At 43.3% G+C, this 26,778-nt stretch overlaps 1 protein-coding gene across 1 annotated transcript in view; it reads left to right on the forward strand.

The window, feature by feature from the left end:
- Positions 1-20,375, forward strand: part of LOC123772514 (zinc finger protein 84) — an 81,028-nt gene extending 60,653 nt beyond the window's left edge. The window contains exon 2 of the mRNA XM_045765751.2: positions 10,984-20,375. Coding sequence (XP_045621707.2) covers positions 11,117-12,061 — 945 coding nt within the window. The 5' untranslated portion in view covers positions 10,984-11,116 and the 3' untranslated portion in view covers positions 12,062-20,375. The remainder of the gene's footprint in view (positions 1-10,983) is intronic.
- The last annotated feature ends 6,403 nt before the right edge of the window (positions 20,376-26,778 follow it).

The following is a 26,778-nucleotide window of genomic DNA, read 5'->3' on the forward strand; positions in this document are numbered from 1 at the left end:
TAACATTCCTGAAGTACACAGGCTACAATTCACACAAAAACTACTAGAAATATATATGCAGAGTATATAAAGACAGCAACGAACTCTGAGCACAACTCAGGGACTGAGAATTTAGAGTCAAAGTAGCAATGTAGAAGGACATAGTGTCGAGTTACACAAAAATTAAGGCAATATTGTAGAGCAAACTGGTGATATGAATAAGGAGAGAAAAAATGAGACGAATGAGAACATAAATGAGAAAGACGAAAGCATCAAGGAGAAAGATAAGGGCAATACCGAGAATGAATGCAGAAATGAGAAAGTTGGAACAAAAAACACAGAGGTAGCCAAGTCGTGCACGGGTACAAACAAGAATAATACAATCACAGATGAAAATATTTGCAGGTATTATGCAAAAGGACAGTGCAGATATGGGCCCAGAGGCACGGAATGCTCAATCATGCACCCACGGAAATGCCGAAACTGGTTAGGGAAAGGCAGATGTCGTTTTGATACAGAGTAGATATTTTCACCCTAAGCTATGCAAACTCTCAGTTAATGAGAGAAAATGCTACAATCTTCATTGCCCTGATTTCCACGTCAGAGGTACACAGCGCTATATAAGAGAGGAAGTCCAATATAATAGCCCTGAAATTTTTTTAGAGGCAGGCAGAAACAGAGGGAGAAACAGACAGGCAGAAATGTGGCAGGAGTACGGATGGAGAGGGGGAAATGCCCAAGACTGGACTACGGTTCGTCATCAAGCCCACACATACTACACCCAACTGCACAGAGACTACCACACTCCCCAGTATCACTTCCAAAACTGGACAAACCATTGCCACAACAACGCACCCTGGGTCAGGGTAGAGAGGAGGGAGAACTACCAAAACCTTCCAGAAGTGACACACAATATGGACAATCATTCGTATTTGCAAACATTCAAGGTTTAAAGCCAAAGTCAAGAAATAAAGTTAAGTTCATAAATGGCCTCCTATTAGAGACATACTCAATATTTGGGGCATTCACGGAAACTCATACAAAAGATTACATGGATGGTGAAATCTGGATTCCAAATTATAATTTATATAGATGTGATAGAAAAACTAGGTCAAATGGAGGAGTAGGTCTGTACATTAAAGAGGACCTGGTCTGCACAGAACTACTAAACTCAACTAATGAGGTGGTAGAGGTACGTGGAATTAAGGTAGAGAAACTAAACCTAATTATTATTCTAATATATAAACCACCAGAAACAACGGTTGAGGAATTCACAGAGCAGATGCACAAAATAGAGAACATACTTGATAACCTAGCAAACCCAGCTCCAGATATTATCTTCCTTGGAGATTTCAATTTACAGTGTTGATGGAGTCTAAGATGGAGAATGGCAAACACAAATATCATAGCAGGGAATGACCCGGGAAATAACCAACCACAGGTCAGAGAACTTTTGAGATTCTGTGACAAATTCTCGCTCAATCAACAGATTACAGAACCAACTAGGAACGAAAACACACTAGACTTGTTATTCATAAACAATGATGAATTAATCAGAGACATCACAATCTCAGATACTTCATACTCAGATCATAAGCTCATTGAAGTGCGAACTAGCATAAATAACAGTAGTAGGTTTAAGAGACCCAACAAGTGAGAAGGAATATTCAATCAATTCAATTTCAACAATAAGAGGATCGACTGGGAAAAAATAAATGTAGACCTTGCAACCATTCAATGGGAGACAGTCTTAAGCAAAAAAACTCCCACACAGGGAATAGCTCAACTGACAGCTGAAGCTTACAAGGTCTGCTTGAAGCCTGTGCCTGTGAAGAGGGGCAGAAAGAGGACCACTCTAGAAAGAGAACGCAGACGACTGTACAGGAGAAGGAAAAAAATAACGGAAATGCTTCGGCAGACACAACTATCACAAGCAAGGAAAATAAGCCTAAAAAGGGAGATCGAGGAAATAGAACAAACGTTGAAGCGATCATATGAGTCTGAGGAAATGGAATTGGAACAGAAAGCTATACAAGGATAAGGAAAAGGAAAGATAAGGAAAAATCCGAAATATTTTTTCACATACGCAAAATCAAAATCAAAAACCTCGACCAGTATTGGACCGTTAATTACAAATGAAGGTACGTACACAGAGGACAACAAAGAGATTAGTGAAATTCTAAGAAGCCAGTATGAGGCTATGTTTAGCACACCAATAAACAACATGAATGTTGATGACCCAGACAGCTTCTTTATGAATGACATTCAAGCTGCAGATAATATAACGGATATTACCACAAACTCGGAAGACTTTGAAAGAGAAATGGACAATATGCCTATGCACTCAGCTCCTGGGCCTGACTCATGGAATTCAATATTCATAAAGAAATACAAAGTACTGTACCAGTAGCGAGAGCACTCGGCGTAATATGGAGAAAGAGCCTGGATACAGGGGAGATACCAGCAGCACTTAAATCTGCAGATTTAAGTGCTGATTTAATCTCCATTGCACAAAGGGGGGGGGGGGAGTAAAACCTTGGCAAAAAATTATAGGCCAGTTGCACTAACATCACACATAATAAAAGTGTTTGAAAGAGTGATTAACCCTCAAACCGCGCATATCATATATAAATGATATCAGTGACAAAACCGAAACCGCGCACATCATTTATATATGATTTCGTGTCTAGCGCTATAATTTAAACGCCCCGCCTGGGATAGGGGCAGCTATAGTACAGCCACGACCGATAGTTGCCAGATGCCACCTAGAAAAAAAATCCAGGCCAACATTTTTGGGTGTTACAGCGTCAGTATTGAGCAAGCCACCAAGGCTGGCGCACGCAGCACAAGCTCACAGCACCGCTGTTCAGCTTGTGACCACAGCATCGCCTACAAATACCATAATATAAATGATACTGCTATTATTTAGCAGTGATAGTATTACTGAAGCCCCCCTGACTGTGATAAAATTGACCAGGATTCTGATAATAGGAGGATTGTGGTGATATTTAGCGCTGTGCTCCATGGAGGGAGGAGTAAGGCTGTGGGAGGGAGGGTTGTGGCGTGGTCTTCTGACTGTGTGTGGCCACCATTTATTGACTGCACTCACCATACCAGCTTAGTGGTTCGCTATGGTGAACACAAATGTAGATACTTATATATAACGTGTGTATAGTGTGAGATAACAGCGAGAGGAGTAGTTTGGGAGCCGCCATTTTGGTGAGGAAGGAGCGTCGTCTGCACGACTTGGCATGGTGTTTACTGATGGCCACTATGATCTTTGGGCACCATACCAGCTTATTTGTTCAGGTATGGTGAATAAAACAGGTAGATACTTATATATAATGTGTGTGTATATAGCGTAATAACACCACAAACAATATTGTTGGAGGACAAATATTAGTGCATCTGGCCTTGAGGGCGGCCGCCGATCAGCTGACTGTGTGAGTAGCTACGTCTTTCTGCCTTTACTCACCATACAAGCTTAGATGTACAGTTATGGTGAACAAAACATGTAAATACGTATATATAACGTCTGTGTATAGTGAATAAATACAGAAAGAGTATTGTGGGAGATGAATGAGGGTGAGTGAGGTGGTGTTGAGGGAGGGAGTGGCAGTGAGTGGCTCGCTGGTGTTTGGCGATCACTCCTCGTTGCTTTTTGACTCACAAGACCAACTTAGTTGTTCGTTATGGTGTACAAAGCATGCAGATACTTATATATAACCTGTGTATATAGTGTAACAACAGCAAAACTATTTGTTTATTGTTTTATGAACATAATAATTGAATCACTAATATGCACACCATAATTTTGAGTACAGCAATAGTTCACACATTTTATAATTTAAATATACCACAATTCACTGTAGGGAATAATATTACTGCAAAAAAAAAAAAAAATCAATCAGAGACATTGAAATAATTAGGTAATAATATATTTGTGGCAACTGACGTCTGACAGCTCGGGCGGAGTAGACCTCGTCTGGCGAAGGCTCTGCCAACGCCCCTTGTTTGCCACACTTCCCTACCCTATTGCGGCTAAAATATGCCACCTATGATTTTTTTGTTATTTTTTCCATGATCAGGGAACAAAAATGAACACTTCTATAAGACGAAAGAATTTTTTGGATTTTTTTTCTTTGTTGCGCCTGTGGGTGTGAATTCCATTTGGGCCCCTAGCGGTTTGAGGGTTAAGCATCAAATTTCTAGTTTTATGGAAAACAATGAATTGCACAACCCAGGACAACATGGATTTAGAATGGGAAGATCCTGTCTGTCGCCACTATGACAAAATCACAGAAGCCCTAGAAGAAAAGCAAAATGCAGATGTTGTATACACAGACTTTGCAAAGGCATTCGACAAATGTGACCATGGGGTGATAGCTCACAAAATGAGGTCAATGGGAATAACTGGAAAAGTAGGATGCTGGATACTCAATTTCCTGTCAAACAGAACACAAAGAGTAACAGTCAATCAGATAAAATTGTATCCAAACGATGTTAAAAGCTCTGTACTTCAAGGTACAGTCTTTGCACCGCTACTGTTCCTTATTCTCATATCTGATATAGACAAAAATACACGTCACAGCTTCGTGTCGTCCTTTGCAGATGACACAAAAATCAGCATGAAAATTACCTCTGCTGAAGACATTGAAAAACTACAAGCAGATGTCAACAAAGTTTTCGATTGGGCAGCAGAAAATAACATTATGTTTAACAGTGATAAATTTCAGGTACTCAGGTACGGCAAAAATGATGATCTGAAACATAATACAGGGTACAAAACACAATCGAATCTTCCCATAGTAGAAAAACAGCATGTCAAGGATTTGGGAATAATGATGTCCAACGATCTAACGTTTAGGGAGCATAACCAAGCAAATATATTGCGTCAGCCAGAAAAATGATCGGATGGATTACGAGAACTTTCAAATCCAGGGATCCTATCACAATGGTTGTACTCTTCAAGTCACTCGTCTCGAGTACTGCTCAGTACTCACTTCTCTCTTCAGAGCAGGAGAGATTGCTGAAATAGAGGGAATACAGAGAACATATACAGCACGCACAGACGAGATAAAACACCTAAATTATTGGGATCGTCTCAAAGCTCGCCAAATGTACTCTCTAGAAAGGAGACGAGAGAGATACCAAATAATATACACATAGAAAATACTGGATGGCCAGGTCCCAAATCTACACAGTAAAATAACAACAAAATGGAGTGAACGATATGGAAGAAAATGCAAGATTGATGATTGTTGACCAGACCACACACTAGAAGGTGAAGGGACGACGACGTTTCGGTCCGTCCTGGACATTCTCAAGTCGATACATAATCGACTTGAGAATAATGCAAGCTTGAACCAGTGAAGAGCAGAGGTGCCATAGGCACAATCAGAGAACACTGTATAAACATCAGAGGTCCGCGGTTGTTCAACGTCCTCCCATCGACTATAAGAAATATTGCCGGAACAACCGTGGACATCTTCAAGAGAAAATTGGACTGTTTTCTAAGAGATGTTCTGGATCAGCCAGGCTGTGGTGGGTATGTGGGCCTGTGGGCCGCTCCAAGCAACAGCCTGGTGGACCAAACTCTCACAAGTCGAGCCAGGCCTCAGGCCGGGCTTGGGGAGTAGAAGAACTCCCAGAACCCCATCAAGCAAGCAGGATGTCCTCGCTGCCTGATGTTATAATGGAAGCGGACTCCCCTTCCAAACAGTAACACCTTTCCTCCTCTCCTCTCCTCGCCATCTTCCATATGCCAACAGCAGTCATCAGTAAGGGTAAGTAATAACTTGAACATACTTTTGTAGTGTAGATTTCAATGAATTAGGTATAAAATTTAGTTTGAAGTGAGGTTTTTGGGTAGTCAGAAACGGATTAATTCATTTCCTATTATTTCTTATGGGGAAATTAGCTTCGGTTTATGAGTTTTCGGATTATGAGCTGTCTCCAGGAACCGATTAAACTCTTAAACCGAGGTACCCCTGTATTCAAAAGGTGTTTTCTCGGTTGGCGCAGTTTCCCACTGACTGAGTTTTCTCAGTTGGTTAACAACCACAAAAGTGGCGGGCTGCCGCTGCCTGCCACTGCCTGCCACTGCCACTGCCACTCAGCATATGGTTCGTTATGGTGAACACGAATGTAGATACTTATATATAGCGTCTGTATATAGTGAATAAAAGCAAAAACAGTATTGTGGGAGGAGAACGTGGTGAGTCAGGTGACTTGAGGGAGGGCGTGAGTGGCTGGCTGGTACACGGCGGTCACTCCTCGTTACTTTTTGACTCATAATAGCAACTTAGTGGTTCGTTATGGTGAACAAAACATGCAGATACTTATATATTACCTGTGTATATAGTGTAATAACCGACAAAGTATTTGTTCACTGTTTGATGAACATAATTGAATCAACAATATGCACACCATATTTTTGAGTACAGCGATGATTCACTCATTTTATTATATAAATATATCACACTACATACTATTGAATAATATTACAGCAAAAAAACTACGAAAAATCAATCAGACACATTGAAATAATTAGGTAATTATCTCTTTGTGGCAACTCTGGCCTGACAGCTGGCGATCAACAGACCGCCTGGGACGCACGCTGAGTCAGCGCCTGTTTTTTGCCAGACTTCCCTGCCCTATAGCGGGTAATATATGCCACTTATGATTTTTTTATTATTTTTCCCATGATCAGTGAATACAAACAGGTTAGGAAGAAAAAAGATTTTTTTTTTTTTTTTTTTGTATGCGCCTGTGGGTTTTCAAATGGTATATAGCCATGCACCATTTAAGGGTTAAGGAGACATTGCGGTAGGGAAATTTTTGGGTTTTGTGTTGTGTTTGTAATGTTGGTGAGTATACTAATGAACATTCATATTATTGAATTGTTCAGCTCTGCAAAGATCTAAGAAGAGTGCTGTCTAGTAGAAAATGTAAAAAAAAAAATATCTATTTTGAGTCCCTATGCCCTAAACTGTTTTCTAGTGTATCCTGTGTAACTGCAGTATATTAGAAATCTTATAGAATATGCAAGCAATATACTAGAAAATTGTAGTGTTCATGTTGTTATACATGAAGTGCTCAAACTTGCATGCAGACACAAATTCTGAAGTTGATAACTGTAAGAAACCTAAAATGTGGCAAACACTTTTAAAGGGTAATATGGACCATGGCAAACACTTTTAAAGGGTAATATGGACCCGGTTGTGTGTAGCAAAAGCTCACCAAATATTTTGTGCATGTAGCTGGTGACGGCCCAAGTCTTAACATCGTTGGAGGTCACTGTAGTAATGCAATATACAGGCATACCTCAGTTTAAGAGTTTAATTGGTTCCTGGAGACGCCTCGTATTCCGAAAACTCGCATTCCGAAGCTAATTTCCCCATAAGAAATAAAGGGAAATGAATTAATCCGTTCCTGACTACCCCAAAAACACCACATCAAACTAAATTTTTATACCTAATTCATCTAAATAAACCTACAAAACTATGTTCAAGTTATTACTTACCTTGCTGTTGAATGCTGTAGGCGTATGGAAGATGGTGAGGAGGTGGGAGGAAGAGAGGAGTTACTGTTTGGAAGGGGAGACCCCTTCCATTATCACATCAGGCAGTGAGGACTTCACTGGTATGCACACACTGGCACATTTTGCCTGCATACCACTAGGACTTGATTGTTTTACTAAGAATTTATCTAATGACACTTGTTTTTCCCTACATTTTAACACTTGTCTGTAGTAAGACATCACATTATCATTTAAAAGGTCAATGCAACGGCCTGCTACAGCTTTATCTGGGTGAGTTTTTTCAACAAAACTTTGCAGTTCTTCCCATACTTCACACATTTTCTTAATCAAGAAGGGACATCCTCTACTGCCTCTACTCACAGCTATTTTCTTATGTTGAACCTTACCAATGGCTTTCTTGAGACCCATGGCAAGATATATAATGACAACTTTTATGCTCAAATGGCCAAAAAACCGATAAAAAACTGTAAATCCTTGTGAAGAATTCAGGTGGGATAGTCACTGGACACGAGACACTGGTAAACTGAGGCGCGATCGCCATGCCACCACGCGCCAGTCGGCCTGTACACGTATCAACAAACTCGCGTCCCGAGGTAACCCTCGCCTTCCGAGACATATTTTTGGAGTAAATCCTGCTCGTCTTCCGAAAAACTCGCATACAGGGACACTCGCATTCCGAGGTACCACTGTATTGGGTATAAATAAATACAAATTAAAAAAAATGTTATTTTGTGGAAATAATATTATATATAGTTTTGCAGTAGTAACAAGAATTCATACGGTTTTGTGTTTACAAGAAATTAAAAAAATAATTCATGTTCAGTATGCACTCGATTTAACGGCCTGTATGGGGCTATACCCAGGTCGTTAAATGCGGGGCTCAGGTATTCCCGAAGTTGTTAAGTGTCTGTAATATTTCAAGTAACATTCAGGTAAGGTATATTTTGTACAGACAGCCCTTGTGAGTTCTACCCTGTAATGTCACAGATTCACGGCACATTGTTTTGACTTGTAATGAGGCTGGAGTGTTCATTCTGTGACTTTGTTGGACATACAGTGGTACCTCGGTTTAAGAATTTAATCCGTTCCTGGAGACGGTTCATAGCCTGAAAATTTGTAAACCGAAGCGAATTTCCCCATAAGAGATAGTGGGAAATGAATTAATCTGTTCCTTACTCCCCAAAAACATCACTTCAAAGTAAATTTTATACCTAATTCATCCAAATCTACACTACAAAAGTATGTTCAAGTTATTACTTACCCTTGCTGATGACTCCTGTTGGCATATGGAAGAGGTGAGGAGGGAGAAGGAGGAGAGGTGTTACTGTTTGGAAGGGGAGTCCCCTTCTATTATAACATCAGGCAGTGAAGATTTCTCTGGAGTGCACTTTCTGGCACGTTTTGCCTGCATACCACTAGGTCCTGGTTGTGGCTCACTGCTTGATTTTCTCCCTTTTCTTACAAGGAAATGTTCCATTGAAGATTGTTTTTCCCTTTGCAACACTTGTCTGTAGTGAGGCATCACATTGTCATTTAAAAGATTAATGCAATGGTCTGCTACAGCTTTCTCTGGGTGATTCTTTTCAGCAAAACTTTGCAGTCCTCCTCATACTGCACACATTTTCTTAATGAGGAAAGGACATTCTCTACTGCCTCCTCTTCCTTCCCTGAAGATTTGTTGTACTGCCTAGCTAGTTCAACAACACGAGTACCATTTTCATGCTTACGAATGATTTCTTGTTTTTCCTCTATGGTCATTCTCACATGTGATTTCTTGCCTTGAACCTTACCACTGGCATTCTTGGGGCCCATAGGCGAGATATATAATAACTTTTATGTTCAAATGGCCAAAAATCCGACAAAAAACTGTAAATTCTTGTTACGACGTCAGGCGGGATAGTCACTGGGCACAAGACACTGGTAAATTGAGGCGCGATCGCCATGCCACTATGAGCTAGGTCGGCCGTACGTGTATCAACAAACTCGTATCCCAATGGAAAGTTCGTATCCCAATTCAAATTTTCCGAACAAATCTGGCTCATAACTCGAAAAGTTCGTAAACAGGGACGTTCGTAACCCGAGGTACCACTGTATCTGTGCAATCAAGGAACATTCGTGCACCATGTCGGCTCCAAATGCATACATTGTGTCAGTGATGGCTGACTGGTGGGTGGATGGGCAGGCAGAGTGGGAAAGCAAGCAGGGAGGGAGAGGCTGAAATGTAGGCAGGCAGGCAAGGAGAGGCCAGGAGGTAGGCAGGGAGGTTGGCAGGGAGGGAGGGAGGCAGGCAGGCAGGGAGGGAGGTGCAGGCAGGAATGGAGGGAGGGATGTGCAAGCAGGGAGGGTGAGGCAGGCAGGGATGGAGGGATATGGATGGATGGGTGGATGGATAGATGGAGGGATGAATGGAGGGATGGATGGATGTATGGATAGATGGAAAGATAGAAGGATGAATGGATGGATGGAGGGAGAGAGGGATGGATGGACGGAGGAATGGATGGATGGAGGGAGGCAGGGATAGGCGGATGGAGGGATAGGTAGATGGATGGAAGGATGGATAGATGGAAGGATGGAAGAATGGATGGATGGAAGGCAAGAGGGAGGGAGGGAGGGAGGGATGGAGGGAGGGAGGGAGGGAGGGAGGGAGGGAGGGAGGGATGGAGGGAGGGAGGGAGGGAGGGAGGGAGGGAGGGATGGATGGATGGATGGTGGGATGGATGGATGGAAGGATAGAGGGATGGATGGAGGGATAGAGGGATGGATGGATTGAGGGATAAATGGAGGGATGTATGGATGGAGGGATGGATGGATGGATGGTGGGATGGATGGATGGTGGGATGGATGGATGGATGGAGGGATGGAAGGATGAATGTAGGTAGGGAGGGAGGGATGAATGGATGGGTGTTGAGTTGAACTATGTGACCAGTGAAGCAGTGGTGTGTGTGTGTGGGATGTAGTGAGGGGGAAGGGGGGGAGTGTGTCGTTGGTGAGGGAGGGACCGGCTCACTCTGATAAGCCTATCATACTCAACCCCGTTAGCCAGATTTATTTCTTAAATTCTGGATGTACATCATCATATATATATTTTTGGTTACAGATTTTGTTTAGTAACATTATTAGGATAATAAAAAATTATAAAAATATTTGTTTCGTGAATGATTTATTGTATTAGATGGAGATTCTCCAGGCTGTCTCTGGCTGGCTGGCAATCTACTGAGCCACCTTCCAGAAGGGTCTTGGGGGGGGGGGGAGGAAGGCAGGAAGTGAGGGTGTGGGGGAGAGCAGGAGTGAGGAGTGTGGAGGCCTCACGTGGCCTGCTTGCCAAGTGAGGTCATGCGGAAAAAAAGGCAATAATACTATATAGTGAAAGAAAGTTATAGATAGATGAGTAATAACATTCATACTGTACTCCACAACACTGGCTGAGCATATTTTAATGATAATTAAATTTTCTTCCACAGAAACACCCAACTGCTTCGTATGACGAGCTGTACCTTGCAAATTTTCATATATGGTACAAACTAATAATTTGCCTCCATACAAACTACTTCAATCCTGCCTTCATATTAGAGAAAAATAATATCCTTGTTCAGAATGTTGGAAATGAATCACACGACAACTTTCACAGGAGAGAAAGCATACCAATGTGCCGAGTGCTTAGAAGAATTCTCACAAAAATCTTCTTTCGTGGAACACTTAAGAACACACACAGAACAGCCATATCAGTGTACAGAGTGCTTAGAAACTTTTTCAGAAAAATCTGTTCTGTTACAACACTTGAGAATTCACTCTGGAGAAATACTTTATCAGTGTACAGAGTGTTTGAAAGAATTTAAATTAAAATATAGTCTGGATAGACACATGAAAATACACAGAGGAGAGAAACCATATCAGTGTTCAGAGTGTTTACAAGCCTTTACACAAAAATCCTCTTTGATGGCACATCATAGAATTCACACAGGAGAAAAACCACATCACTGTCCAATATGTTTAAAAAAATTTAGACAAAAATCTTCTTTAGTAGCACATATTACAATTCACACAAAACAAAATCTGAATCAGTGTTCAGTATGCTTAAAAAATATTTCACAAAAAAATGGCTTAGTGATTCATATGAGAACCCACACAGGGGAAAAACCTTACCAGTGCTCAGTGTGCTCCAAAAAATTTTCTCAACAATCTGCTTTGGGGGTACATATGAGAATTCACACAGGAGAAAAACCATATCAGTGTTCAGTGTGTTTAAAAGATTTTAGAGGTAAATCTGCTATGATAAAACACAAAACAACTCACACTGGGGTCACACCATTTCAGTGTTCAATGTGTTTGAAAGGTTTCTCAGATAAATCTGCTCTTGAGTCGCACACAAATGTTCACTCAGGAGATAATAAATACCAATGTTTAGAGTGTTTAAAAAGCTTCAAACTGAAATCATCTCTAATAAACCATTTAAAAACACATGCAGAAGAAAAACCACATGTACATGCTAGTATAGCTTCCTCTGAGGCAATATATTTAGTTTCCGAAGGATATTATTGATAGAAACACTGAGTCATCCTGTGGCTGATTATGTCTGCTGAGTGAATTACAGTACTGCTTACCTACATAATGACTGCTTACCTGCATAATGACTGATTACAGATCACTGGCTCAACTAACTACTAATGACCTATGACCTGCCTGACTTTATTTAGTAATTTAGCCACTATACTGCTCTTGTCTGTTTTCATGAAGTTATATATAAAGCTGATGCTGACACAGTCATGGGAAGTCCTCTTCCCTTCACCACCAAGCTACCACCACCCTTCTATCCCTCACCACTAAGCTTCCACCATCCTCTCATCCTTTACTACCAAGCTGCCATCACCCTCCCATCCATTACCACCAAGCTGCAAATATAACCCCCCACCCCTCTCATTGCAGAGGCACCACCCTCCCACCAATAACCACTCTCCAACTAATAACTATCCTCGCAATTGCAGAACCACCACCCTCCCATCCATAACCACCCTCTCATTATAGAACCACCACTCTCCCCACCAGTAATAACCATCTCATTGCAGAGCCACCACTCTCCCATCAATGACCACCCTCTCATCATCACAGAGCCACTACCTTCCCACTCATAACCACTCTCTCATCGCAGAGCCACCACCTCCCTCTCACTTCTGAGCTACCACAACCCTCCCATCCATCAACACCTTCCCTCCCATCAACATCTTCCCTCCACTGCCACTGTCCAACCTATCACAATACATCCACCTTCTCTCTCACCATCCATTGCCATATCCTTACTGATATTATTCTTTGTAGTTGTATAAAGTGTGTGATTTTTTTTTTTTTTTTTTTTAAATAAAAAATTGTGAGTTTAACAAATAGACCAAACACAGATACTTTAATTCCACTGCATCAGCTCACTTAGCCCTTGCACTGCTCACCTATTTTCGGCAAAAACGTCTTGGTGCAATTGACAAGGACATATTTTTGTTATTTTTACAAATGTTCAGGTAAATTTAATGTCAAAATGTTTCCAATGTCAACTATTTCCATTTCAAAACACAAATAGTAATGAAAACATTAAAAAACATTAAAATATAGCCAAATTAAAAAACAAAAAGCACAACTCAATGAGCGCCTAAAGGCGCTTTGCGCAGTGCAGTGGTTAGACACACTCATCGATAACGTTCAAAATTGAGGTTTGTAAAGTGTACGGACAGAATGCAAACAATATACCAGATTCATACCTAGTATGAATTATTATACCAACATGGTGGTGATACTGGAAGGTGTGAGGACAGGATTCACACAATATACCAGTTTCATACCAACATGGTGTGATACTGGGAGGTGTGAGGACAGAATGCGTGCATTATCATATGTTCATACCAAAATGATACCTGAAGGAACAAGTTCAGAAAGTTTATAGGACTAAACAGTTTTCTGTGGGAAGCCTGGTTGGCTCCCTGAAGCTATGCAAACCGACAGGTGCAATATTAGTTTGGGATCATCAGTCACGGGAGTTATTTATGCTTACCGAAGACCACGAGCCAGAACCTGGTCCCCTCGGAGAGGCGCAGGGAGCAATGGCCTATGAGTGCTCTACATTTAGAGTATATCATACTTTCCATCAACCAGGGAGAGCACCCAGAAAGATAGGCGAAACAATACAAACCACAAGCTGGTGAAAATTGCAACCAACGTCTGAACAAAGCAAAATAATGCCACCCAAAAAGAAAATAAACAATCAACACCTCATTCAAGTCGTGCATTCACTCATTAGCTCCTTCCGCCTCCACCAAGCCTGGGAAGGTTATATAGCACATTTGATGGTGCTACATAGCCTTCCCGGCTTGGTGCCTTCTTTGATAATTACTTACGAACCCCTCCCTGAAGGGAGGAAAGCTCAGGCGAGCTGACAGCTCACCCCACCAACTCTTGACTGATGTGCATGCCAGTCAGATGTCACCTCTGGCCTCGCTTTCCTGTTCTGGATTTTGCCCTGTGTGGTGTAGTGACCAGGTGTTTCATTGTACTCGGGCTGCATGTACCTAGGGGTGACCTTCCCTAGGTGCCCTGTAAGTGCTACCCTAGCAAAAAGGCACTACAGGCTCACCATAGCCCGTGTTACTTGGAACTTTTTGTTCCAGGTAGCGAATCTTTAACAACAACTATCCTAGCATTTCAGGGTTATCTTCCCTGGGGAGTTTAGGACACACTCCCATGAGGTCTCCGTCACTTGGTGTAGGCTTCGCCCTTGGGGTACGTCAGGGGTCTTTGGCTTTTCGTCTTGACCTAAGTAAGTAGTGATTTGTGGCTGGATGGGGAGCACTGCGGCCGGTACAGCTTGCGAACACAGTGGTCGACGATTTACTCTGGCCGCCAGTTTGTTCGTGTGACTTTGTTTTTTTTTTGTTTTTTGTCTAGCGTTTTTGCTTTTGTTTCCAGGGGAGGTCTGCTTAGCTTCTCATTAGGTATGCCTAGGTTGTGTTGATGGTGCTTCTCTGGTTCCCTCGAGGTTTCACAATTGCTACTGGTGGTCATTTTGCCTGCTAATAGACAGGGTTCAACCAGCTTAGCTAGCCCAGGTCCTGGGTTTCCCATAAGCTTACTTCCCCTTATAGGCCTTGGAAAACCCCATTGGGCACGGGGTTATCATGAGTGTCTTCCGAGTCCTCTCTCACTTTTTGCAAGGTTGAGGGTTGTTCATTGTCCCTGCCTCAGGGAGACAATCATCCATACTGCTTCCATCATACTACCTGTTGCGTCTTTGACACCTACGACCCAGAGTCTTGCGGGATTTGTTCACCGTTTCTGCTCCAGTTTACCCATTCTTTGTCTGAAGATCTCAGGGGCCACACAGCGACTGCATTGTATGCTAGGTTTTCACTGTTGCATTGACCCAGGTTGGTCGCCCATTTGGAAGCCCCAGAGCTGCCCAGCTTGAGTTTTAAGGTCTAGAATTTGGAAGCGTTGGTCACATTGACCTTGGTTTCGTCATCACCCCTTCTTCCTTCCCAGGCAGGCATGGTTCACCCTGCTCTCTCCCCCCTCCCCTCCTGCTTCCAGCTTCCAAATGTCTGAGGGTTTGGAGTCAGAGCTGGGTTTGGCTCGGGTGGCTTAGGGGATTGCCTCTTCCAATTTGGGTGCGGAGGTAGTTGAGCTCGATTTTCTTGCCGAGGTTTCTGGGTCAACCCAGCAGACTCTCTTCTTTGAAACTTTTCCCTGGACTCTGCCTTTTCTTCAGGGGTGGTGGGCATGGATGAGGGCTCTGCCCCGAGTCATGTGTTGGGGTTACTGGGGCTTGGGAGGAGTCCGCATGGCGTGTTTGGGCTCTTTTTGATCCTGCTTGGATCCTTGTGCCTTCTGGGCAGGGGTTATTGCCTCAGGGGTGGGGGTTTTCATACAGTACTTGCCTTCCCTGTATAAATTTGAGTTGGGTGTGGAGTCCCCTCGGGTTTCTTTCCGGATGCCTTTGGGTTCCTCGGATTCATCTTTCTGGAGTTTACTTCCTCTCGGATTTCCCCTGTGGAGGTTCAGGAGGCTTTTTGTGTTTATCTCCTGCAAAAAAACGGGTTACGCCTCTATAATGGATCCGGCTTCATTTGAGTTAGGTTCCTCTTCCCCATATTGGGTGTGTTACGAGGTTCCAGAGTCTTCCTGGCTGGCAGACTGCCCTTTATTCTCTCTGGGAATGTAGCTTGGGTTTTGTTGTATCCGCACGCTTGATTGGCGGGAGGTTACTTCGGTGTTGCAGGTATTCTTGTGGGGCTCAGTGGAGTTCCTCAATGAGTGTCCACTTAGGATGGACAGTAGAGCAACGGTCTTGCTTCATGCAGGTCGGCATTCAATCCCCGACCTTCCAAGTGATTAGTTACCATTCCTTAACCCCGTCCCATCCCAAATCCTTATCCTAATCCCTTCCAAGGACTATATTGTCGTAATGGCTTGGTGCTTTCCCCTGACAATTACCTCCCTCCTCAATGAGTGCTTTTTCGTCCCTGCGCTTTCTTGTGGTGTGGGTCTGGTTCAGTTGCATGCTCGTGTTTTCATTCTTTCGGCTGCTTTGGCGGCTGAGGACCATCGGATTCGAGGTCATTTGGCCTCAATCTTGCACTTCTTCGGTTTTCTGGAGCTGTCCTCGGATTGGCTTTTGGAGTATATGGAGGCGTTGAGTGAGGGGCCTTTGGCTGAGGTTCTGGTTTTGGCTGCCCTGCTGAAGCTGTTTGCGCCGATCCTCTGGGAGGCTGTTTTTATGTTTTTCACCTCTCGTCTCGCATCTTAGCAGGGCCGTCCTTGCTCTCTCTTTGGATTCCACTTGGGCCCTGGCTTTGCAGTCTTCATCTCCATTCTGTCCAACACCGGAGGACAGTGTTGTCCAGTTTTTGTCAAAGGCTACCACCAGTTGCCGCCCCATTTGTTACTTGTTGGTGCTCTGGGGGGGAAGGGGTCATTTCCAGACCTCTCAGAGTGGTTGTGCCAGGGCTTGGGTTTCGTTGGGTTGAGGTGGGCCTTTGGTTCCAGTTTCCGAGCCAGTATGTTCTCCGGGTCCTTTGTCTGGTTGACGCGTGGTCACTCTGTGCGAAAGTCGGCTTCTCGGAGAGCGTGGAAGTTCGATGTGACCAGAGTCGGGCTGTCTGCTCTGTGCCGAAGGTGAAGCGTCTTGGGGTCGGTTGGAACTGTACACAGCAAGTGCTACATTCTTGAGGTTGAAGGTGTGCAGTAACTGTCAAGCGTCTGTACTGAAGTTAACTGAACCACTGTTGAAATTATTCTGATGATTACTTGATTGAGTGATAAAGATTAAGCCACCCTGAAGGTGGCACAGGCATGAATAGGCCACAAGTGGAGACACTTTTGAGCCACTACTAGTACCAATAGCTGATACTAAAGATCTGTGGATGGATGGGGGTCTTTGTGGTGGATTACAGCCTCAGATTGCTGATTGTACCAGTTATGGAGCTGGTGGGTTAGTGTAGACCTCTAAGTCTTTTGTGTTTGGATTTGCTGAGCCATGCTGTCGTTGGAGTTTGGTGAGGTGGCCTCCATGAGGTGGTCTTGTATCAAATCACTGTTGTATTTGTGCTGCGGTGGTGGAGCTCCTACTAAGATTTCCTTGTATGAAGAGTCTGTAACATCTGTAGTTGGTGCTTTTGTCTTTCGTCTCGCACCCTGAGGTAGGCTCAGGTGTCATGGATTAGTGGTAAAAGCTATTTCAGGAGCGTTGGTGGTGCTGTTAGTATTTGTAGACAGCACATCTGCTAGCGCATCTGCGGAGATGGTTATGGTAGGAGTGTTGAGAGCTTAAGAGGGAAATACCTCTGTGCCACCCGAATCTTGGGTTGTTCTGGAGTCTGTGTTGAGATCAACCTCGTGGTCGTCCTGGTGGTAGTCTCCAGAGTGGTAGTGAAGTCAGTGAGACTTGGGTCTGGGGAGATGATGGGATCCAGGCCATTGGCTAGGTACAGCGCATTGAGTTCCTTGACGAATTGTTGAGTGTCTGGTCCGGCAAGCCTCTCCGCTAGTCGAATAAGACCAGGTATACTGTTTGCATGTGATGCAAATAACTGTGAGGATGCAGGTTGGTCCTTAGGTCCCTTGTGTGGAGGCTGGGTGCCCTGTTGGGTGGAGTCACTGTTTGATAGGACTGGGAAGTCTTCTGGTAGGTTGATGGGAGCTGAGGTGCTGGGTTTGGTGCCGGTGGTTCCGGTGGTGGAAGTAGAAGATTTCTCTTTATTGGATTCTGCCTGGATCCTAAGGATTTCCTGTCTTCAAGGGCAGCGGTGGAAAATTGAAGGGTGAACACCACTGTGGAGCAGGCAGCAATGGGGCTTTGACTTGCAGTTGGAGTAATGATGGTCCTGAGCACTAAAGCTGCATTTCTGGACAGGGTGCAGACACTTGTTGGTGGGGTGGAGTGAAGTGAAGAAGGATTCCACTCTCCCATTTGGAAGGGTGGAATCTTGATGCGGAAGCAGTGGAGACCATGTGTGGCAGCCTGGTTGGCCGCGGCAATGGTGGTGAAGGATATCTTCATGGTGGGGTGCTTGTCATCATCAGTATCGGGGCTGCAGAATATAACATCGGATACCCTCCAGGTTTGGGTTTTCTTCCTCGATGTTGGTAATGATCTCCATTTGTTCTTGGTCCACGATCCAGAGGCTGGTCCCGCTGATAAATCGGCCAGCGGTGTAATGATGTGAGAGGAGAGAGGATAGAGGTGGTGCACTTGGCGAAGTGTGCGATCGAATTTTTTTCTTTTTGAGATCCTCCATACACGAGAAATATAGCTCAATATTCTCCCCTTCTAGACCAAGGTTGATGGGTGTAATGCTGGCGCCTTCTTTTAGGATTTTCAAGACGTTGCTTTTGGTGAAAGCATGGCCGTCCAGGGGGCGAGTGATGATTACTCTATTGATGAAGATTAAGCTACCCAAGAAGTGGCAAGGGGCATGAATAGCCTGTAAGATGATTACTCATTTCTCAATTGCTTATATAATCAAAACACACACCTCACCTAATAGCTAGAAGGAATGTTAACTGTAATTAGGGAAGAGGTGTGAGTTTTGTCATTAGTGAATTAAGTAGACTTAACAAGCCCATCTCATTAAGCTAATGAGAGTTTGAAGCTAGTATATTATTGATATAATACACTCGTTTCAATGTCTTGGGTCGACATTTGGGCACGGGGGTTTTGGAGTTCCAACAGGGTCCTGGCTGTCAGATATTTTGTGAACGTTCTGGGCCCTCTCCAGTCTTCTGTTGCATTGAAGTGTCTGTCACAGCCTTATGTATCGTCTTCATCTTGAGACTTGCATTGCTGCTGCCTCCTGAGTAAGTCCCTCTTTTTCATATCTGTAGATAGTTAGCTTCAGGGAGCTGACAGGGCTCCCCACAGAAAACCATCGTTGAATGTAATGAAACTCCATTTTCAGGGTGTGGCCCGGGGGCTCCCTGACACCCTCCCTCCCTCTGGTCAGCTGTTTTTCCTCATTCAAGAACTGGTGGGTTGAGCTGTCAGCTCGCCTGAGCTTTGGGGGGATGGGAGGCATTAACGAGTGAATGCGCTAGTTGAATGAGGTGTTGCTTGTTTGTTTTCTTTTAGGGGGGAATTATTTTGCTTTCTTCGGACATAGGTTGCAATTTTCACCAGCTATTGGTTTGTATTGTTTCAACAATCTTTCTGGGTGCCCTTCCCGGTCGATGGCAAGTATGACATATTTATATGTGGAGTGCTTATAGGCCATTATAGGCCTATACCTCTCTGAGGGGACCAGGTTTTGGCTCGTGGTCTCTGATAGGCATAAAGAACTCCCATGACTGATGACCCCAAACTAATATTGCACATGTCAGTTTGGATAGCTTCAGGGAGCCTCTGGGGTTCTCACAGAAAATGTCATTTCATTAAAAAAAAAATACTGCATTTAATACATACATACAATGCCTAAAGCCACTATTACGCAATGCGTTTCGGGCAAGAAAAACATTAATATCTAGAACTTAACACTAATTGAGCATAAAGAATAAAAAGTGTTGAGAACAAATACAATTAAAGATAAAAAAAAAAAGGGGGAACATGACTGAAAAAGCAGCACAAATACAATAGGTTGACAAACAGTGTTGATTAAAAAAAAATAACAGACATGGGTTGACAATAGAGGAGTGAGGTAGGTTACAGGGAATTTATTAGGTAGTGTTTAGTTTTTATCTTAAACTGGTTGAGAGAGGTACAGTCTTTAACATGGTTGGGAAGGTCATTCCACATTCTGGGTCCCTTGATTTGTAGAGCATTTCTAGTTTGATTAAGTCGTACTCTAGGAATATCAAAACTGTATTTATTTCTGGTGTGGTGCTCATGGGTTCTGTTACAACCTTCAATGAAACTTTTGAGGTCACGATTGGCATTACAGTTCAGCGTTTTATATATGTATAATACACAAGAGAGAATGTGCAGTGACTTAATATCTAACATATTCAGAGATTTGAGTAAGAGTACCGAGTGATGTCTGGGGCCAGAGTTGGATATTGTCCTAATAGCAGCTTTGTGTTGGGTAATTAGAGGACGTAAATGATTTTGGGTAGTAGAACCCCAAGTACAAATACCATAGTTGAGGTATGGATAGATGAGGGAGTAATAGAGAGTAACCAGGGCAGGGCGGGGTACATAATATCTGATCTTAGAATGCCAACAGTTTTTGAAACTTTTTTTGATATATTTAGAATGTGTCCCTGGAAATTCAGCTTGTGGTCGATGAGAACGCCAAGGAATTTGCCATCTAATTTGTTACAAATTTGGGTATTGTTTATTTTGAGATAATGTTTGTTTGTTTGTACTATACATTTCCTATATACTATATATATATATATATATATATATATATATATATATATATATATATATATATATATATATATATATATATATATATATATATATATGTCTATATAGTGCACTTGATATTTATATATTCCTATGTACTATACATATATTGTTAATGTTTGTATTATACATTTCCATTACTAGGTATTACCCAAAGGAATAAAATATTGTTCAGTTATTGTATTTTTATTCTTCAAGTTTGTGGTAAATATCTTGAATGTCTCATTGCATGATTTGAAACCTAAAATATCCCAGTATAATACCCAGATGTGTGTGTTCTTCCCAGTACAGTATTCTGGGGAGTTTGCACACCCTGTTACAGTTCTCAGATGTATTCACCTATTTGTATTCTCCTAGTTGTGCTTTCAGGGGTTGAGCTCTGCTCTTTTGGCCCGCCTCTCAACTGTCAATCAACTGTTACTAACTACTACTTCCCCCCCCCCCACCCTCCAGGAAGCAGCCCATAACAGCTGTCTAACTCGCAGGTACCTATTTACTGCTAGGTAACAGGGGCATCAGCGTGAAAGAAATTCTGCCCATTTTGTTTCTGCCATCACCGGGATCAAACCTTGATCCTAGGATTACGTGTCCAGAGCGCTGTCCATTCAGCTATCAGGCCCCCTGATCTGGTGAGTCAGGGGGGGCCTGATAACTGAGGTGTGGTTTGCTCTTCACAGTACAGTACCCTGGGGGTGTTTATTTATTGCAGTGCAGTACCCTATGGTGTTTGTTCACCCTAGTACAGAACCCTGGGGTGTTTGTTTACCTCAGTACAGTACCATGGAATGTTTACTCAGTTCTGTACCCTGGAGTGTTTGCACAGTTGACTACCATGTGGGTGTTTGGTTACCCCAGTACAGTGCACTTGAGTATTTACTTACCCTAATACAGCACCCTGGGGTGTTTGCTTTCCCTAGTGCAGTACCATGGGATGTTGGCTTACCCCCCTCCCCCAGTACAGTATCCTGGGGGTGTTTGCTTACCCCAGTACAGTACCCTGGGGTGTTTACTTCCACCAGTACAATACCCTGGGACGTTTGCTTCCACCAGTACAGTTCCCTGGGGTGTTTGCTTCCACCAGTACAGTTCCCTGGGGTGTTTGCTTCCACCAGTACAGTACCTTGGGAAGTTTGCTTCCATCAGTACAGTAACCTGGGGTGTTTACTTTCAACAATAATAATAATAATAATAATAATAATTTTTATTTAGGCAAAGGTACATACATAAAGAGATTTTACAAAGTTTGTTGGCTTTATAGATAAGAGCTAGTACATACAATGCCTAAAGCCACTATTACGCAAATCGTTTCGGGCAGGAAAAAACACTACTGACTAAAGCTTAAAACTAATGGGTAAAAAGAAAAAAATGCGTTGAGTACAAATAAAAATAGAGGTAAAAGAGGGGGGAACATTGTTGAAAAAACAGCACAAATACAATTAAAAATTATTACAGAAAATTACATTAAAACAGCGTTGATTTGTAAAACAAAAAAAAAAAAAAAAAAAAAAACATACATGGGTTGACAATAGAGAGGTAAGGTAGGTTACAGGGAATTTATTAGGTATAGCTTCGTTTTTAACTTAAACTGGTTGAGAGAGGTACTGTCTTTAACATGGTTGGGAAGGTCATTCCACATCCTGGGCCCCTTGATTTGAAGAGCATTTCTGGTTTGATTAAGTCTTACTCTAGGAATATCAAAACTGTATTTATTTCTGGTGTGGTGCTCATGGGTTCTGTTACAACCTTCTATGAAGCTTTTGAGATCAGGATTGGCATTACAATTTAGCGTTTTGTATATGTATAGTACACATGAGAGAATGTGCAGTGACTTAATGTCTAACATATTCAGGGATTTGAATAGGGGTACCGAGTGATGTCTGGGGCCAGAATTGGATATTGTCCTAATAGCAGCTTTGTGTTGAGTAATTAGAGGACGTAAGTGATTTTGGGTAGTAGAGCCCCAATACAGTACCCTTGGATTTTTGTGCACCACAGTACAGTACCTTTTTTATGCTGTACTTAATTTTGGGCAAAAAATTACAGATGATGATATCACATATCATAAAAATCTTTGAGAGAGTGCTCCGAAGTAAGATCACAAAATACATGGAATCACAGCATCTCCATAACCCCCGGACAACATGGTTTCAGAACAGGGCGCTCTTGCCTGTCACAGTTGCTGGACCACTATGACATGGCATTAGATGCCATGGAAGACAAAAAAATGCTGATGTAATTTCAGATTTCGCAAAAGCCTTAACCCTCAACCGCGCATATCATATATAAATGATATCAGTGACAAAACCGAAACCACGCACATCATTTATATATGATTTCGTGTCTAGCGCTGTAATTTAAACGCCCCGCCTGGGATAGGGGCAGCTATAGTACAGCCACGACCGATAGTTGCCAGATGCCACATAGAAAAAAAATCCAGGCCAACATTCTTGGGTGTTACAGCGTCAGTATTGAGCAAGCCACCAAGGCTGGCGCACGGAGCACGAGCTCGGAGCACGAGCTCACAGCACCACTGTTCAGCTTGTGACCACAGCATCGCCTACAAATACCATAATATAAATGATACTGCTATTATTTAGCAGTGATAGTATTACTGAAGCCCCCTGACTGTGATAAAACTGACCAGGATTCTGATAATAGCAGGATTGTGGTGATATTTAGCGCTGTGCTCCATGGAGGGAGGAGTAAGGCTGTGGGAGGGAGGGTTGTGGCGTCGTTTTCTGACTGTGTGTGGCCACCATTTATTGACTGCACTCACTATACCAGCTTAGTGGTTCGCTATAGTGAACACAAATGTAGATTATATATAACGTGTGTATAGTGTGAGATAACAGCGAGAGGAGTAGGTTGGGAGCCGCCATTTTGGTGAGGGAGGAGCGTCGTCTGCACGACTTGGCATGTTGTTTACTGATGGCCACTATGATCTTTGGGCACCATACCAGCTTATTTGTTCAGGTATGGTGAATAAAACAGGTAGATACTTATATATAATGTGTGTATATAGCGTAATAACACCACAAATAATATTGTTGGAGGACAAACATTAGTGCGTCTGGGTCCATAGAATTACCCAAGTCGGCCCAAATCAGGCCAAAACTACCCAAATCGTCCTAGCATTACGTAAGTAATGAAGAAATATGGTATATTTACTTACTATAATGTTGGTGCTACACGTAGAACATGATCAAACCCATTTTTACTCTGAAATAATCTAATTTCATAACGAAATGAGACGTAAATATATGAGAGGTGACGCCATAGGAAGTCGACGGTCCAAGCGACAATTGTGTGGAGCGACTTATCCAAGATATATGGTCGCCTGGAGAGTGTTTGCTGCCATAACAGCCTCCTGTACACAGTGATCCAGTCGTCATATTTCATGTCTCAAATTGTCGCAAATTTAATTGGTAATATTAACAAGTAGAATGTGTATTTATAATAATATTTTTCATAAACAGCCACAAAATTTTTAATATTTATTAAAAAAAAGTGTCTGGAAGTTAAATAAATTCCACATGACAATAAATTTGTTATATAGATACTAGCGTTATTCGTTGGTATGCGTTCGCTATTTAAACTACTCCAGTCCTTTTCGTTCATAGAACACCGAACCCTACACGCTCTCTGATATATTGCTTAATTAACAAATATTCACAAATAAAGATTATATTTATATATGTTATCAGAAAGGCAGATATAAAATAGTTTGTGTTAATGCATCACAGAGATTATACCTTATTAGAGAGGAAAAATATTCATATTTTAAACAAGGCTTCTTGGCCGACGCTCTCCCTTTCGATGGGAACTATGACCTTTTGAAAATCAATGTTAATTGAATCTATATATTGTAAAAAACAAAGTTTTTTATGTCATCAGAAAGACATATAAGCTGCATGTTAATACTTTGGTATAAATATAACTGAAGTGAAAGTGAAGATATATGCCTTTTTATAGTTACTTGATGGCTCGCTCAGGGAGTGTGAAGGCCTGCACACAAGCCAATCAATTTTATAATTAATGTACATATATGCAAAGTAACGTCAAAGGTTTTTATTTCAGAATAAAGACAGATGTAGACGATAATGTAAATACATTTCAAGGAAAACATATCTTAAATGAAAGCAAAGATATGGTCAAATAAATAGGCAATACCACACCATCGCCAGTGTCCGGACACATGAATATTCGCATTAGGTAGGTGAAAGGAAATGTACCCAACCATTTCCATTTACGCGACCAGTTTCCGTTCTTATGTTCTTACATTTATTGAAATTTATCATCATCATCATTTACAGAAATAAATTAACATAAAAATGTAGTAATTTTAATACACAAAACAGAAGTAGATTATGTATGTAAATTATGACGCAGTATAGGATCACTATTGCAGAACTATTCGCATACTTTGCGTCATTATATACAGTACTGGAATTTAAAAAAAATCGCGGAATTCAGAGATAACACCATCATTGGTGTCCAAGAAAAGTGTAAGTACTTCATTTATAATGATGTGCTGCCCGAAATCTTAGCGAAGTATCTAAAATTTGCTTACTGTAAGTAATTCATGCAAATGATTGTAAAGCCGTCGCCCAGTTGGGTGGGTGTGGAGCACATGACTGTTAAGCTGCCGCCCAGTTGGTTGGGTGTGGAGCACATGACTGTAAAGCTGCCGCCCAGTTGGGTGGGTGTGGAGCACATGACTGTTAAGCTGCCGCCCAGTTGGGTGGGTGTGGAGCACATGACTGTAAAGCTGCCGCCCATTTGGGTGGGTGTGGAGCACATGACTGTTAAGCTGCCGCCCAGTTGGGTGGGTGTGGAGCACATGACTATAAAGCTGCCGCGCAGTTGGGTGGGTGTGGAGCACATGACTGTTAAGCTGCCGCCCAGTTGGGTGGGTGTGGAGCACATGACTGTTAAGCTACCGCCCAGTTGGGTGGGTGTGGAGCACATGACTGTTAAGCTGCCGCCCAGTTGGGTGGGTGTGGAGCACATGACTGTAAAGCTGCCGCCCAGTTGGGTGGGTGTGGAGCACATGACTGTTAAGCTGCCGCCCAGTTGGGTGGGTTTGGAGCACATGACTGTTAAGCTGCCGCCCAGTTGGGTGGGTGTGGACCACATGACTGTTAAGCTGCCGCCCAGTTGGGTGGGTTTGGAGCACATGACTGTTAAGCTGCCGCCCAGTTGGGTGGGTGTGGAGCACATGACTGTAAAGCTGCCGCCCAGTTGGGTGGGTGTGGCGCACATGACTGTTAAGCTGCCGCCAAGTTGGGTGGGTGTGGAGCACATGACTGTAAAGCTGCCGCCCAGTTGGGTGGGTTTGGAGCACATGACTGTTAAGCTGCCGCCCAGTTGGGTGGGTGTGGACCACATGACTGTAAAGCTGCCGCCCAGTTGGGTGGGTGTGGAGCACATGACTGTTAAGCTGCCGCCAAGTTGGGTGGGTGTGGAGCACATGACTGTAAAGCTGCCGCCCAGTTGGGTGGGTTTGGAGCACATGACTGTTAAGCTGCCGCCCAGTTGGGTGGGTGTGGACCACATGACTGTAAAGCTGCCGCCCAGTTGGGTGGGTGTGGAGCACATGACTGTTAAGCTGCCGCTAAGTTGGGTGGGTGTGGAGCACATGACTGTAAAGCTGCCGCCCAGTTGGGTGGGTGTGGAGCACATGACTGTTAAGCTGCCGCCCAGTTGGGTGGGTGTGGAGCACATGACTGTTAAGCTGCCGCCCAGTTGGGTGGGTGTGGAACACATGACTGTAAAGCTGCCGCCCAGTTGGATGGGTGTGGAGCACATGACTGTAAAGCTGCCGCCCAGTTGGGTGGGTGTGGAGCACATGACTGTTAAGCTGCCGCCAAGTTGGGTGGGTGTGGAGCACATGACTGTTAAGCTGCCGCCCAGTTGGGTGGGTGTGGAACACATGACTGTAAAGCTGCCGCCCAGTTGGATGGGTGTGGAGCACATGACTGTAAAGCTGCCGCCCAGTTGGGTAGGTGTGGAGCACATGACTGTTAAGCTGCCGCCAAGTTGGGTGGGTGTGGAGCACATGACTGTAAAGCTGCCGCCCAGTTGGGTGGGTTTGGAGCACATAACTGTTAAGCTGCCGCCCAGTTGGGTGGGTGTGGACCACATGACTGTAAAGCTGCCGCCCAGTTGGGTGGGTGTGGAGCACATGACTGATAAGCTGCCGCCAAGTTGGGTGGGTGTGGAGCACATGACTGTTAAGCTGCCGCCCAGTTGGGTGGGTGTGGAGCACATGACTGTAAAGCTGCCGCCCAGTTGGGTGGGTGTAGAGCAAGACTAGTAATTGGACGACTCACCATAGATGTAAAGTGCCTAGTATAGTGACTTGTGAGCCTTTTGTTGA

The sequence above is a fragment of the Procambarus clarkii genome, chromosome 17 (assembly GCF_040958095.1).
Source record: "Procambarus clarkii isolate CNS0578487 chromosome 17, FALCON_Pclarkii_2.0, whole genome shotgun sequence".
Lineage (NCBI taxonomy): Eukaryota > Metazoa > Arthropoda > Malacostraca > Decapoda > Cambaridae > Procambarus > Procambarus clarkii.